The sequence below is a fragment of the Scyliorhinus canicula genome, chromosome 7, assembly GCF_902713615.1.
Source record: "Scyliorhinus canicula chromosome 7, sScyCan1.1, whole genome shotgun sequence".
In the NCBI taxonomy this organism is placed as follows: domain Eukaryota; kingdom Metazoa; phylum Chordata; class Chondrichthyes; order Carcharhiniformes; family Scyliorhinidae; genus Scyliorhinus; species Scyliorhinus canicula.
In genome coordinates, this window is record NC_052152.1 from 189,808,284 (window position 1) to 189,825,026 (window position 16,743).

General features: G+C 44.2%; 1 protein-coding gene and 1 non-coding gene across 3 annotated transcripts in view; both read left to right on the forward strand.

Annotated features, from left to right (window-relative positions):
* Positions 1–16,743, forward strand: part of lama5 (laminin, alpha 5) — a 324,952-nt gene that overhangs the window by 307,078 nt on the left and 1,131 nt on the right. For both annotated transcript variants that reach the window (XM_038803518.1, XM_038803519.1), the window contains exons 74-79: positions 1,801–1,990; positions 4,331–4,483; positions 9,030–9,189; positions 11,437–11,567; positions 12,926–13,019; positions 13,507–13,626. In XM_038803518.1, coding sequence (XP_038659446.1) covers positions 1,801–1,990; positions 4,331–4,483; positions 9,030–9,189; positions 11,437–11,567; positions 12,926–13,019; positions 13,507–13,626 — 848 coding nt within the window. The remainder of the gene's footprint in view (positions 1–1,800; positions 1,991–4,330; positions 4,484–9,029; positions 9,190–11,436; positions 11,568–12,925; positions 13,020–13,506; positions 13,627–16,743) is intronic.
* Positions 15,052–15,250, forward strand: LOC119969788. The gene has a single exon (XR_005461466.1). It is a non-coding gene; the product is annotated as a U2 spliceosomal RNA (small nuclear RNA).

Sequence of the window (16,743 nt, forward strand, 5' to 3'; positions counted from 1 at the left end):
ATTCTCCCTTTAGTCCATTTTTAAAAATCAGAAATACATTTATTTCCTTCTTCAAACTATTTAATGACTCAGATTCCACTGCTCTATGCGGCTGCGAGTGTCACAAATTCACCACCCTCTGCGAGAAGTAGTTCCTCCTCATCTCAGTTTTAAATCTACCGCCTCTCAGCCTATATCTGTGACCTCTCTTTCTACATTGCCCCCAAGGGGGAACATTTGGTCTACGTTTACTTTATAAATCCTTTTTAATATTTTATGTACCTAGGTCTGATCTCCTCTCATTCTTCTAAACTCCAGCGAGTATAAGCCCAAGCTTTTTAATCTCTCATCATACATCAACCGTTTCATCCCTTGAATCAATCTGGGGAACCTCCTCTGAACTGTCTCCAATGCCCACCACATCCTTCCTCAAATAAGGAGACCAAAAGTGGACACAACACTCCAGATGTCCTCTCACCAACACCCTACACAATTGCAACAACACTTCTCTACTTTTATACCCCAGTCCTTTTGCAATCAATGCTAAAATTCCATTTGCCTTTCTTATTACATGCTATACCTCAATATCGACTTTCTGCGATTCATGAACAAAGACACCCAGATCCCCCTGCCAAAATGGAAAACCTCACACATATCCACATTAAACTCCACCTGCAAAACTTTGGACCATTCTGTTTGCCTATCTGTATCCTTCTGTAGACTCTTTATCTCCTCTTCACTGCCTGCTTTCCCACATATTTAAGTATCATCCCCAGATTTGCTATGTTACGCTCTGTCCCTGCTTACAGATCACTTATATAGATTCTAAACAGTTGAGGTCCAAGGACTGACCCCTGCGGCAACCAGCTAGTTACCCCACCAGCCAGAGAAGGACACATTATCCCTGCCCTCTGCTTTCTGTCAATCAGCCAATCCTCAATCCAATCTAGTACTCTACCCCCAATCCTCTGTGATCGCACCTTCTGGATCAGTCTTTTATGTGGCATCTTGTCAAACGCCTTCTGGAAGTCTAGATATACCACATCCACAAGTTCCCCATTATCCACCTTGCTGGTTATGTTCTCAAAGAACTCAAGCAAGTTTGCCAAGCATAGCCTACCCTTCATAGAGGCATACTGACAATGGTGAATTGAGCTTTGTCTTTTCCAACTGTTCAGTCATCTCCTCCTTAATGATTGATTCCAGCAACTTCCCCGCCACAGAGGTCAAGCTAACTGGTCTATTGTTACCTATTGTTTGAATAGGGGTATCACATTAGCATGTTTCCAATCCACCGGGACCCTTCCAGAATCCAGGGAATTTTGAAATATCATAACCAATGCATTCACAAAGCTGTCACCTTCTTTGATACCCCAGGGTACAGGCCATCAGGTCCCGGACACTTATCTGTCTTTAACCCTATTTGTTTATTCAATACCTTGAAGACAGAGGCAAAATATCTGTTCAGTGACTCTGCCATCCATGTGTTCCCCATTTACTTCAGCTATTCTCTTCCTCTTTATATACTTACAGAAGCTTTTCGTATCAGTGTTAATGCTTTCTGCTAGTTTCCTTTCATAGTTCATCTTAGCCCTTTTGATTTGATTTTTGTAGCCTTTTGCTGAACCTTCAAGTTCCCCCAATCATCCAGCTTACCACTCACCTTTGCAGTATGGTACACCCTAGTTTTTGCCTTTATGTCCTCTTTGACTTTGAAACAGTCAATATTGTAATTCTGGAAAACTGTTCCTGAAACTTTTAATATGTTTTGATGAAGAAGGGAGGGCTTCATCACTAATTTTTTAAATGTTGATTGTCCAGGTCTAGTTTTTCCATGGAAGTTCGCTGTAATTCATCGCAGGGGATGCTTTTCTACGTTTCCGATGAATTGGAAACCTCCTTCATGACTCTCTTGGTTTCCAAAGGCCGTTTTGTCTTCATGTTTGATATCAAAGGGAAAAAATTGAGGATTGCAAGCAAAGAAAAGTATAATGATGGAAAGTGGCACACAGTAAGTAATACAACCTCCGAGTGCAATAATCTCTACTCACTGCACTATATCTGCCAATTAGATTGATAGTTATTCAAACTACTTCCTACCCTTTGAATATTAGAATTACTTCAGACTACAAATTACTTCAATTTTTCATTTAGATTTTATTTTCAGTGCAAGAAAACGAGTGGCGTGAATTACCTGCAGGAATTCCAAACTATCTCTCATATCTGACATTTTTAGAGTAACAGCCTGATGTTATTTTAAGGATTTATTTAGGGATATAGGCTGTTCCTTTAATAGGATTCCTCTGAGAATGTGTAACATTCAACTACATGGGCGTCATGTAGAATAGTATTTTTTAAACTTTTTTTTCCCGGGACCCACTTTTGTCACTGGCTGAGCTTCGGGACCCATTCCGGCCGACCTTTGGGATCGGGATCCACGGCACGTTCTCTTACCCAGTCTTTCCTGAGTCCAGGGAGTGTTTGGGACACTAATGTTTTCCTGTCCCAGGCAAGGGAGGGAAATAAAATCACCTGGTTTTCCTGTTCTTAATCACTATTCAGTAGCTCCTGTTGCAATGAATTTATTGAGTGAGACAGGATTAGACATACCTGTGATGTCCTCCTGTTTATAAATGTTCAATATCCAGGGTTAGTCATGAAGAATAGTTACTCATGAGAGATACTGATTGCATTCTGCCTTCATAAATCATTAACCCCTTGGGGGAAGGACATTTAGCATATGTTTAATGAATGGCTGATTTTCACTGGGTGTTCTCTGTCTTGGGCTCCGAGTGTTTACATCTTCTCCTGTAAAATCTAGGAGTGAAACTAACAGACGAAGACTCCCAGGAAGCAGAGAGCAGCCACAGCTTTTTGCTGGCTATTTCCTCCGTTGAGGATTTGGCCACCTCGCCCGACGCCTCCTGCTCCACGGCAACAACCTGGGCCACTCCCATCAAGCCCCATGCCTGCTGGGACCCCCATCTCCCCACCCACTCACTCTGGGCTCAAACTGGAACGTGAGAACATTAACCTTTTCAAAATCAAAGATTCAGGTCACCAGCGAGCTACACTGATATTCCCCATACCAATCAAAGTTTTACAATCTTCTGATTTTCACAAAACAGCTCAACAACAGCTCCGCACTCCTGCTTGTTCAAAACATTCTGTCCAATAAAAAACACCGGCTCCATCATGTCCCATCATCAATATGGGTGGAACGTGTGCACAGAGTTTGCTATGTCATCTCACAGGATGTCCAGGGTATATAGTGTACAGAGTTTGCACTGTCCCCTCACAGCATGACCAGGGTATATAGTGCACAAAGTTTGCACTGTCCTCACACAGAAAGACCAGTGTATATTTTGCACTGAGTTTGCACGGGGACTGGTTTAGCACACTGGGCTAAATCGCTGGCTTTTAAAGCAGACCAAGGCAGGCCAGCAGCACGGTTCAATTCCCGTACCAGCCTTCCCGAGCAGGTGCCGGAATGTGGCGACTAGGGGCTTTTCATAGTAACTTCATTTGAAGCCTACTTGTGACAATAAGCGATTTTCATTTCATTTTCATTTCATTTCACTGTCCCATCATGGCATGAGCAGTGTATATTGTGCACAGAGTTTGCGATGGTTTGTTAAATTCTTGTTCTTACAGGGGAGAGGCTTCTCCCTATGATTTACCGAATTGTTACCGGGCTTGGCAATCCTTCTGACGCCCGCCCATGACCCACCCGCAGGTCACAGCCCGTACTTTGAAAAATGCTGATGTAGAACATTGTTCAATCAGTTTCGGGTTAAGCCTTTTAACTCGTATAACACAGTACAAAGAACAAAGGAAATTACAGCACAGGAACAGGCCCTTCGGCCCTCCCAGCCTGCGCCCTTCCAGATCCTTTATCTAAACCTGTCTCCTAAAGAACAGTAGTAAATGAGAAATGTTTAAAGAGCACAAAGCTGTAGTGGAAGCATTTTACAATTGCGATCTGGCAGGATTGCAGCTTTCTTGTGCTGAATCTGCTCAGGCAATTATTAGATGCATGTTGAGTCAGTGTGATTAGAAACACAAGCCAAATTATGTAATCTTTCATCTAAATGCCTATTTGTTGTAGAAAATCCAGATTTGTGCAAATTGGTGAATGAAGACTAAATGAAAGGGTGTTGCTGAAATCGACTTGACGCTGGATGCTGACTCAGTCCATGGTTTCCAATTCTGTTTCTGTCATTCTGCCAAATCATAATCAACTTTAAATAGAGATTTGCATATGTCTGAACAAAATGTAACTTCAAACTGAATAAGATTGTGCTTCATTGCATCAGAATTTGCCCGCAATGATCAATTGTATCATTTCCAGGTATTTTTCAGTCGAGACAGAAACCAAGGGCAGTTGGTGATAGATGGTCTCCGGGCAAAGAGAAGCACTATCTTGATCACAGCCTCCTTGGACGTCAGAGCTCCATTCTACGTGGGCGCAGTGCCAAAAGGAAAAGCAAAAAGGATTGCTCAGGTTAATAAAAAAATCATTGTTTGGCTTCATTGCAAATATAAATACATTTGTAACACATTTGGATGTGATGCAGAAAACAAAAGGCTGGATTTTCATATTATTGTCCCATCTGAGTTCAGGTAAGATAGAGGTGGGAAAAAAATAGCATACGTGGTGAGGCCTTATTTGGACAGTTATCTCCATCCCTCCAACCTATTCCAGTCGCAACAGCCTTTGCCTGTCTGCATGTAAATTACTATGAGTAAGCAAGGCCTTGCAAGTCACCCCATTCCCCCCCCTTCCATCTGTTGGTCGGGTTCTACTGACCCCATGGGCCATCATGAAAGGATCCCTGGAGCAGCCACTGGAACACTGTGGAGGGACCTGGTCAGTCGCACCTTCGATCTTACCACTTAAGACACCGGCCCTGTGCAGGTAAACCAGAATATTGCAGCAGAGAAACAAAGCACAAAGCCTGTTCCGCTTTAATCCTCTGCACATGGAGATTGTGTTACCCCCCCCCCCCCCCCCCCCCCGCCCCTCCAGTCAATACGAGCTGTGGAAGCTCAATCCAGTGCAAGAGCAAAACAATTGTGCCAGATTTGAGGAATAATTTTTTTCTTGTATTTTTTATTCTCTTCCTTTTTCACATTTTCTCCCAAATTTGCACCCAACAATAAACAATAATCAGTAACAAATGTAATGTCAATCCCCATATCAATATGATTTGAGGAACCATGCACGCGTCGGCCAGGATTTTACGGCCCCACTGCAGAGTGTCTCTTCTCTCCCCCCCCCCCCGTTTTGCAGGAAGAGCCGGAAAATCCTGGCCATTAAATTCTTAAGGCTGTGACACACAATGTGCACTCTGTGTAGAACACCTATTCATTCAGCGGCAAAACTGTGAAATGGCCTGTTCATCCGATATTTCATTTTTCTCCCATGTTTTCTGTACAAGCATTGCAGCTTATTGGAAAATATGGGACAGTTCTGGTAGGGGTGGCCTATTTGATCCGATTTTTTTTCCCTTGCATGCTTTTATCCTTACACTATGTGGAAGTATTTGGGATTTTTTGTCGTGTTAAAAGTTGAACGTAAACTTGTGTTGTTGAAGTTGCAAAATCTTTGTTGGGACAGAGCTCCCTGAGGGGTTTAAATTCGTTCGGCAAGGGGCGGGGACACATTGGGCGAAATTCTCCCAAAGGGAGACAAAGTGCCGACGCCGGAGTAAAAACCGGAGTGTTTCGCTCCGGCGTCGGAGGCCGCTCCTCGCCCCCTATTCTCCCCCACACCCGGGGGGCTAGGAGCGGTGGCGCGTCAATCTCGGGCGTCGGGCCTTGACGCTTGCGTCCAAGCAGCGCCGTCTGAATGACGCGGCCAGCGGTGCCTGAATGACGGCACCCACGCATGCGCAGGTTGGCCGGCACCAACCCGCACATGCGCGGCTGCCGTCTTCACCTCTGCTTCCCCGCAAAACATGGAGGATTGATCTTGCGGGGCGGCGGAGGGAAAGAGTGCATCTTTCAGAGACGCTGGCCCGACGATCAGTGAGCACCGATCGCGGGCCAGACCCCTCCTGAGCACCTCCCCGGTGCTCGATTCTCCCTCCGCCCCCCACAGGCCCCACATGCAGCAGTCGCGCACTGTTCACGCCGGCAGTGACCAGGTGTGGCTGGCTCCGACCTGAACCGGTCGGGTTCGGCAGGCCGCTCGGCCCATCCGGGCCTTAAGGACAATCACACTGCTGGGAGTGTATTATAGACCACCAAATAGTCAGTGGACAATAGGGAGCAGGTGTGTACACAGTTCACTGAGGTGTGTAAAGACAATAATTATATTAAGAGATTTCAACTTTCCCAACATTAATCGGCATGGTCACATTGTAAATATAGGGTTTAGAGGGAGCAGATGTCTTAAAATGCATCCAAGAGATCTTTTTATATCAACAGGTCGAAGGTAAGCCAAGAGGTGACACAGTGGTTAGCACTGCTGCATCACTGCTCCAGGGTCCCAGGTTCAATTCCGACCTCGTGTGAATTTCTGTGTGGAGTTTGCACGTTCTCCCCGTGTCTGCGTAGGTTTCCTCAGGGTGCTCCAGTTTCCTCCCACAGTCTAAAGATATGCAGGCTAGGTGGATTGGCCATGCTAAATTGCCCCTTAGTGTCCAAGAAGTTAGGTTAGGCTACTGGGTTATGGGGATAGGGTGGAGACGTGGGCTTAAGTAGAATGCTGTTTCCAAGGCCAGTGCAGATCAGATGGGCTAAGTGGCCTCCTTCTCCACTGTAAATTCTATGATTCTGGGGGAAAAATTCTGGTGGGAAAAGTTGGACAATTGTTCGCAGTAGCAGTGGAGGAGATTTTTAGTGATAACAACCACAACACTGTGCAATCAGGAGAGCAAAGAGGGGGGCGTGAAAAAGCACAGGTGGGTTAGATTAGGGAAAATCCCAAAATATTCCATAAGTATATCAAGGGGAAGAGTATAACCAGGGAAAGAGTCAGACACATTGGGGGACCAAACGGGTAATATGTGGTTGAGCCAGATGACATTGTAGGATGTTAAATGGGTACGTCATATCTGTCTTCACTTTGGAGAGGGAGGATATGGATGCAGATTTCAGAGGAACTGTGAGGTTTTTGTGCAGTTAACATAGGGAGTTAGGAGGTATTGGATTTTGGCAGGTTTAAAAGTGGACAAACCTCCAGGTCCAGATGAGTTGTATCCCAGGCTGCTGAGGGAGGCAAGATAAGAAATTACAGAGGCTCTGACTCAAATTTTCAATTCCTCCCTGGTCACAGGGGAGGTGCCAGAGGACAGGAGGATTGCTAATGTGGTTCCACTTTTCGAGAAGAAGATTCTGAAGGACAGACTCTATCTCCACTTGGAGAGGCAAGGTTTCATCAAGGACAGTTAGCATGACTGTGTCAGAGGGAGGTCATGCCTAACAAATTTGATTGAATTTTCTGAGGAGGTGACCAAGTGTGTAGCAGAGGGCAGTGCAGTTGATGCAGTTTATATGGATTTCAGCAGACCCTTTGACAAGGATGGTTCTTTTACCACATGGTGAAAGGTAAAAGGACATGGGATCAAGGGTATCGTGGCACATTGGATCCAAAAGTGGCTTTGTGATCAGAGACAGAGGGTGGTGGTCGAGGGCTGTTTGTGTGACTGGAGGCCAGTGTCCAGTGGAGTACCACAGGGATCAATGCCAGGTCCCTTATTGTTTGTAATATATATAAACGATACAGAAGAAAATGTGGGGGGAATGTGCCGAACATTGGTCAGGTGGTTGACAGTGAAGAGGAAGGTCTTGGGTTAAAGGACATGCAGGCAGGTTAGTCAGATGGGAAGATCAGTGGCAGATGGAATTTAACCCTGAAAAATGTGAGGTGATGCACTTGGGAAGGGATAACATGACAAGGGAAAACTCAATGAATGGCAGAACATGAGGAAGCTCAGAGGAATCTTGGAATCTTGTCAAAGATCCCTTAAGATGGCAGGACTGGTTAATAGGGTAGTTAAGGCAAATGGGACACTTGCCTTTATCAGTCATGGCATAGATTATAAGACCAGGGAGGTTATGTTGGAGCTGTACAGGACTTTGGTTAGGCCACAGCTGGAGTACTGTGTTCAGTTCTAGTCACCGCACTATAGGAAGGATGAGATTGCACTAGAGAGGGTGCAGAGGAGATTCACCAGGATGTTTCCTGGGATGGAGCATTTTGACTATGAAGAGAGGCTGAATAAGATCAGGTTGTTTTCTTTGGAGCAGAGAAGGCTGATTGAGGTGTACAAGATTATGAGGAGCATGGACAGGGTGAATAGAAAGCAGCTGTTCCTCTTTGTTGAAGGGTCATTACCAATGGCTCTAAATTTAAGGTGAAAGAGGTTTAGATGGGATTTGAGGAAACATCTTTTCACTGAGAGGGCGGTGGGAATCTGGAATGCACTGCCTTGGAGGGTAGTTGAGGCAGGAAACCTCACAAGCTTTAAAAACTACTTGGACAAGCACTTGAAATGTCATAACATTCAAAGCCATGGGCCAAGTCTGGGAAGTGGGATTAGTGTAGTCGGTGTAGGCTTGATGAGCCGAAGGGCCTCTTCTGTACTGTATGATTCCAGAGTGCTGATCCAACAATTTCCACCCAATTCTGATTTAAATTTAAATGCCTGAATCATACATCTGCTAAACAGTAATACTTGAAGGATAATCCTGGCATTATAGAACAGCAATGTTATTCAGTTGTCTACTGGAGCCATGAAAGGAAAGTCCAAGCCATTCTTCGATGAACTTAGACAGTGATTGTTGGCAGATTTTGCAACATCCAGCCAAGCCCAAGGATCGGTCTTCAGCAGCCCAACCAGCAGGGTACACTGAATAGCAGCCATCTTCCTAACCCAAGGGCCAGCTGTCGCGCTCCTGGCCTGGACTCAGCCGACTGCTCAACATCAACCTGGGGTCGACTGGAAGCTCGCTTGTCGAGATTGTGTTCTTGCTTTCAATGTGGGTGCGATTAGTCATTTTACACTTTGATAATTGATTGTGTTAATAATTGATTTCTACAGGGTGCTGCTGCTGCCAGGTTTGTTGGTTGTATCCGAAACTTCCAACTAGATGGAAAGGCAATGGAACCTCCGTCACGTACTTACGATGTCACGCCATGTTTTGAGGGGAGTCTTGAAACGGGAACCTTTTTTTCTGCTGCAGGAGGCTATTTAATTATCGGTATTAAAATCTTAACTATTTCCATCTCATTGATTGATATTAGCCAACCACTGTTTATGAATTTACTTCAGGAAAAATTGTTCTATTTTTATATCAGAATTACAGGTTCCTTTTTTATTTTTCTACGTTCTCATGATCAACAGAACTTCATGCTTCTGCTCTCATTATGCACTTGCATTGTATTCCCATTCTCTTCCTTTGCTCTCTGCTGCCTGTGGTTTTAAGGCTTTTGATATTGTGCCCAAATCACCATTATTCACACTCTAGTCTTCCCTCAGATATCAATTGGAGGAGATAACAGTCAACCCACATTCTGCTTTCACCCATAAGACGTAGGAACAGAAGTGGGGCCATTTGTCCCATTGGGTCTGCTCCACCATTCAATGAGATGATGACTGCTTTGATATGGTATTTCTCAACTCCACTTTCCTACCTTATTCCCATAGATACATAGCAAATATGACCAGGAGGAGGCCTTTTGGCCCTTCGAGCCTGCTCCACCATTTATCACGATCATGGCTGATCTTCCAACTCAATAGCATAATCCTGCTTTCTCCCCATAACCTTTGATCCCATTCGCCCCAAGTGCTTTAATTAGCGGCCTCTTGAACATATTCAATGTTTTAGCGTCAACTACTTCCTGTGGTAATGAATTCCACAGGCTCACCACTCTTTGGGTGAACCCTTGATTCCCTTACTGATTAAAAATCTGTCTATCTGAGTCTTGAACATAATGACCCAGTCTCTGCAGTCCTCTGCAGTAAAGAATTCCACAAATTCCCTACTCTCTGAGAGAGGACATTCCTCCTCATCTCTGCCTTAAATGGGTGACCCCTTATTCTGAGATTATGTCTTGTGGCCCTCGACTGTCCCACAAGGGGAAACAACCTCTCAGCATCTACAATCCCAAGGCCCCTGAGAATCCCATTGTGTCAATAAGGTCACTTCTCAGTCTTCTAAACTCCAGTAAGTACAGGCTCAACCAACTCAACCTCTCCTCGCAAGAAAATCCCTCCATACCCGGGATCAACTTAGTGAACCTTGACCGGACTGCCTCCATTTTTACACTCCATTCCCTTTGAAATAAAAGCCAACATTCCATTTGCCTTCCCAATTACCTGCTGAACTATTAGCTTTTTGTGATTTATGTACAAGGACCCCAATTCCCTATGTGCTGCAGCTTTCTGCAGCCTTTCTCCATTTAAATGGGGCCTGGTTTAGCTCACTGGGCTAAATCGCTGGCTTTTAAAGCAGACCGAGCAGGCCAGCAGCACGGTTCGATTCCCGTACCAGCCTCCCCGGACAGGCGCCGGAATGTGGCGACTAGGGGCTTTTCACAATAACTTCATTGAAGCCTACTCGTGACAATAAGCGATTTTCATTTCATTTAATTTCATATTCAGCTCCTTTATTCTTTCTACATGCATAACGTCACATTTTCCTACATTATATTCCATCTGCCAAATTTTTTCCCACTCACCTAACCTGTCTATAACCCTGTGGAAGCATTGGAAAGGGTGCAGAGGAGATTTACAAGGATGTTGCCTGGTATGGAGGGAAGATCTTACGAGGAAAGACTGAAGGACTTGAGGCTGTTCTCATTAGAGAGAAGAAGGTTAAGAGGTGATTTAATTGAGGCATACAAGATGATCAGAGGATTAGATAGGGTGGACACTGAGAGCCTTTTTCCTCGGACAGTGATGTCCAGCATGAGGGGACAGAGCTTTAAATTGAGGGGAGATAGATATAGGACAGATGTCAGAGGTAGATTCTTTACTCAGAGAGTAGTAAGGGCGTGGAATGCCCTGCCTGCAACAGTAGTGGACTCGCCAACACTAAATGCATTCAAATGGTCATTGGATAGGCATATGGATGATAAGGGAATAGTGTAGATGGACTTTAGAGGGGTTTCACAGGTCGGCGCAGCATCAAGGGCCGAAGGGCCTGTACTGCGCTGTAATGTTCTATGTTCTATTTGTCCACCCATTATTGGGTTATCTGACAATAGTCCATTCATTTTCCTTGTCCAAGTCACTAATATACATTGTTGATTGCACATTATTTCCTTCAAAGAGCTCTCAGCTATGATGAGTTGAATGTTCATCTTCTGATTATTGAACTTAATGGCACATTCAGCAAGATTCACCAGATAGTGATCAGGAATGGGATCCATTGGTGATTCATTTCCTATATGTGCTGCCACTTTCAATTCTAATAGTCTCCTGAAATATTTTTGTTTCTTTTTAGATGAGTCTTTTGTCCTTGGCAACGATTATGAGCTAATGCTTGAAGTGCGGCCGAGGGGTTTGTCAGGTGTACTTTTCCATGTCGGAAGGAGACAAAGCCATTACTTCAGTCTGTATGTAGAGAATGGAAAGGTGAGCGACCTGTGTTTGCTTCCTTTTATTAGAATTATTTTCAAAACCAAAAGTTCACTGTCCAGAAAAACCTGAGCGCAACGTCAAAATTTAAAGCACCAGTCCAGATAGAATTATGCCATGGATTTTACAAGTCTCAGTGATCTCTAGCGATATTCTGTGACAAACATCAAAAATAATGTACATCAAAGTTCACCACAGGTCCACATACACACATTTCTATAGCATTTTGCAAAGTTTCATGTTTTCTTTGCTACTTGCAATCCCCCCCCCCCCCCCCCCCCCCCCATCCCATCCCCACCACCCCAGCAGCATGTTTTCCAGCAGCAATGGCGGCTTGCTATTGGATGCCGGCAGGATCTTCCAGTCCTGCCGATGGTCTACACACGGCGCTTTGCCTGGCATGCCTGCCCCACTGACCGGGAAATCACCGCAGGGAGTCGCTTTTGGTGGGACTGTAAGACCTCACTGCCGGAAAGGGCTGGAAAATCCCACCCATATTCTGACCGAGTTCAGCATAGTTTGCATAATTCACAGGTGATTCGATCCTATATCATAACAATGTAAATGGTTACATCACAGGAGGTGGCCATTAGGCACGCCATGTTTGTGTGCCCCAGCTCTCTGCAAGAGCAACTCAGTTAATCCCATTCCCGGCCTGTCCCCACAGCCCTATGATTGCTTTCTTTTCAGATAATAATCAGTTTCCCATTGGAAACCGTGATTCACACTCCCGGGCGGTGTATTCCGGATCTTAACCCACAAGCTGCGTGAAAAATGTTTTCCTTGTGTCACCATTGCTTATTTTACCAAACATTTTAAATTAGTCCCCTGTTTCTTGACCTTGCCGTCAATGAGAATGGCTTTTCCCCATCTACTCTGTCTAAACCTCTCATAAATGTGAACAAATCTCCCGTCAACCTTCTCTTCCCAAAGGAGAGCAGCCCAGCATCTCCTATCTAGCCGCATAACTGAAGTCCCTCGTCTCTGGAACAATTTTCGTAAAAGTCTTTTCTGCACCCTCATGAATGCCTCCATACCCTTCCAGAACTGAACATCTCAAAGCAACCTACCAGTGATGTAGTTTGCATCAAGCACAAAAACTATTAGGGAAGGTGACAAATAAAGGATATATTTTGTGGGATATTTTAGAAAGGATGTAAAAAATGTAGCTTTCTCATGATCGGTGCCTCCCTGAACAAAGGACTAGCCTTCCATTCATGGCCGTGGTGCACTTAATGCTAACAAAATAAGCCATTTGTAGTTCAGCTTGCATATGGAGCAGGTTGTGTAGGAAATGTGCTGGATCTCCATCATAACTGCTCACCGACTTTATTGTATTTCCTTTTTGTTTTTAGGTTATAGTGCATTTAAATAATGGAGCTGGGGAGTTCTCCACATCAGTCATTCCACAACATTCTCTGTGTGATGGACAGTGGCATCGCATTGCTGGTGAGTGTGAAGTGTGTACATATGAACCAGTCCAAATGTCTGTGTAATCAGGTCTAGTGCTGAGACTATTCCATTCTATTTCTTCATGATGTTTCCATAGGAAGGAGACCCTTTGCACTGGGTCAATTACCCAGTTACATTGTTGAGGTTTCCTGGTGGGGAGGTGGAACGGTTATGCTATTACTCAATTGAGGCAGAAGGAAAGCAGCCATCCCACCTCAATTAAATCCTCCAAAATCCAAATCCATTTGTAGGAATATTGGTAAGAAGCGAGCCATCAAAACGTGTTCAGCCCCAAGGTCAGAGTCAGAAAAAGGCAACTTTGGAACAGGAAGCCATGTGGCAGCTATTTATGGGTTGCACGTGGAGGTCCAATAACCGTTTGCCAACCCAGTGTGTGATCTGACCCCCGTGTCGCCGATATATTTTAATGCATCCAGAGGTACAATTGTAACAATCTAATTTATTTGTTTCCCTTTGTTAATAGTCATCAAAAGGAATAATGTGATACAACTTGACGTGGACACTGAGAGTAACTATGCAGTAGGGCCATTACACACTCCTCGAACCAATTCCAAAGAGATACTTTATCTGGGAGGTATACCAGGTGAGTTATATTAGGTGCATCACAAGTGAAACAATAACTAAATAAGATTTTATTTACAGTTGCATCTCTTAATAACCTTCCTAATTTGTTCTGTGTACTGGACTCAGCGGGCTACCTTAGTTTCTGGTAATTGAACCTACTTACTTTAACTTTGTGTCTCAGTCTCTGCCGGGTATCTGTTTGAAGATCTCTGCTGAGAGCTATTTATTGTAATCCAGGTGAAGGCCAGGTCTAGCTCAATTGTGATGCACATCATAGTTAAATAGCCCCGATACTTGCTATCTAGGTTCCCACATGAAGACGGTTTGCATTGTAAGGTACGCAAAGCTGATTAATACTCATGAGAGTACATCAGGTTTCTTCAAGAGGAGGAGGAAAGAATTAGTGGGTGGGGAAAATAAAATCGAGTATTTTAACAACTTGTGATAATGAATCAAATGGAGGGCAAGATTAAATACCCATTGTTGCCCTATAAGCAATGGTGGCCACCCTATTCCTTGTTGCCCCAGAAAAGCAGTGGTGGTTTGTCTTCTGGCAGTTATTATTACTCTTCAGATGACATTAAAAGTCAATTCCGTGGTGTAGGATTGAAGCCACATGGGGCCCAAGAAGGTCAAGATGGCAAGTTCTTGTCCGCCAAAAATATGAGTGAATTAGACTTGTTCACATTCAAACAGCTTTCTGATCACTTTTGCCACATGTACCAGCTTTGTTAAATTTGACTTCACAACTTGCCATGGGTTATTTGAACACTTTGGTCACTGGTTCAAATGCGTAGGTGCTGCATCATCATGTCAGTGAGTACTTGTTGCTTTATGATCCATTGTTAATGGTCAGGACAATTAATTTAGTCCACAGCAAACCCAGGCATGAGGTGACAAAACCTAGCGGGAAAAGTTTTAGAAATCATAGGTTCAAGGATCAGTTACCTCGCATCATGCCTCAATTATTATAGTCCAAAATATTTCTAATACCAAGCTAGGCAATATAGAGCTAAATAGAGCTCGCTGAGCACTCACTGTATTTTGTGAGGGGAAAGTCTTCAATTATGTGAATCACTGATTATTAGGGTGTACCACAGCTGCAGTCCAGGTTCCCTGCAAGGCCCCACATGTGCCAATTTGCTGCACAAAAGCCTCAGCCGGTCCAGATATGAGCCCAATGTTGGCGTGGCAGATTGAACCCGGGTGGACGGGCTGCGGTATCAACACCTTCCATTTCTATACAATCAGTAACATTTTGTTTAAAGTCGGCAATGTTTGACATCTGTTACCCACTAAAGAAACAATACAAGATTCCACAGTTTTAAACAAACAAAACTTTATTATAGAAAGTCACTATATCTATCTTATACTCCTCACATTCAGAATTAATAAGAGGCAAATATGAATAATAGACAAACTGTGGTTGAATATATCACACGGCATTGCTTCTCGGCCTTTTGGCTAAGATCAAGTGTAGTATCTGCTCTGCCTTTTGGCTCAGATCTGGTATGTCTCTCTTGTGGGGACCGTGAATTGGATTCAATTTGAATTGGTTTTTGGAGTAGACAAGGAGCTGGTTTAGGGGTTCGCCCCTGTTCACACTCTGAGCCCTGCTTTGTAACTCAGAAAAAGTAATTAAAAAAAAATATATACCACACGGCACATTAAGCGGCATATGCGACCAAGACAGATCCCATGGATATCTCAGCAATCTATCCAGACAACAGTGACTACTGCGAGTCTTACAATATCAATTCCGCACTTTCAACGATTTAGCCTCAAACGATGCTCTGACCAGGACTGCCTCAACGACTGCTTACCTCCCGGTGGTTCAGTCTCTTCTGAGACTGTATTCCACAGAATTCACAAAGTGGCACTTATGCCTCTAGTTACCAGCACATATCCAAACTATTTCGCAGACCACTAGCTTCACTAAACTGACACTTCCACTAGATTTCTCCAAACTCCAGGTTCCTGGCTGCATCAAGCTATAAATTTCTCACAGGCCTCTTCTAAGCCCTAACTCCCTCCAGCATAGAACCACAATCTTCTGCCACCTTCCCAACTCCCAGGACTTGGCTGGAGCCTTTACTTCACTGAATGGCTCCCAGGCCTTCTCTAAGCCCCAACTGCCTGGAGCCAGTTATAAGCAGCACTCTTTCCGTAGCCAGCCTCTTCCCTGTTGGAGCAGACTCTCTCCCCAGCAAACATGTAGATAAATTGAAACCAGAGAATCTTATTGAGCGCCGCCCATTTCCATGATGACTAACTGACCTCCGAGTCAAATATCCTTCATTTACAATTTCTCCAGCTAAGTAAGAGCACCTGCTGTTTTATGGTTCCTATCTTTCTAGACGTTAACCTGCTAAAATGTTGGTGCCAGGTTGACTTAAGTATAATAAACCAGCTTGAAGTCTGAGTTGCATTTATCCCATTTTCTATAGCCATACCTTAAGTCTTGCCAGAACTAATCACCATCTCTAAACAATTAACATGAGCATGAACTTAGACATTCATAAGATTTAATATAGAAACAACATTCATTTTGGGATAATCTGAATATCTCACGATAATCTGAGTTTGTGTTTTATATAAAGGAAGAGTGATTATTAGCATGTTGGCTGAACAACTCAAAGTTGGATCGTTGATTTAATTTGGCCACAAAGGTTTTGTTTTATTTTATTAAACAGGTGAGAATCTTTGGTAATTAAAAATGCACACGACTGTCAAATTATACTCGATCACTAATGCATTTATAGAACGGAGCGCTGTGTCTTCAATACATCCAGAGTCAATTAATTCAATTTTGTATGCAAAAAGCTTCACTATTTGGTCACAGATGATTGCTTTACAAATAATTGGATAAAATCTAGGTCAGTAGAACAAACTAGGGTGACACAGTGGTTAGCACTGCTGCCTACGGCACTGAGGACCCGGGTTTGATCCTGGTCCCGGGTCACTGTCTGTGGGGATATTCTCCCCGTGTTTGCGTGGGTTTCACCCCCACAACCCAAAGATGCGGGGCAGGATTCTCCTCTCCCGGGACTAAGTGTCTGCGCCGTCGTGAGCGCCGTTGCGTTTCACGACGGCGCGAACAAAACCCGGGCACAACCTATTCTGGTCCCCACAGGGG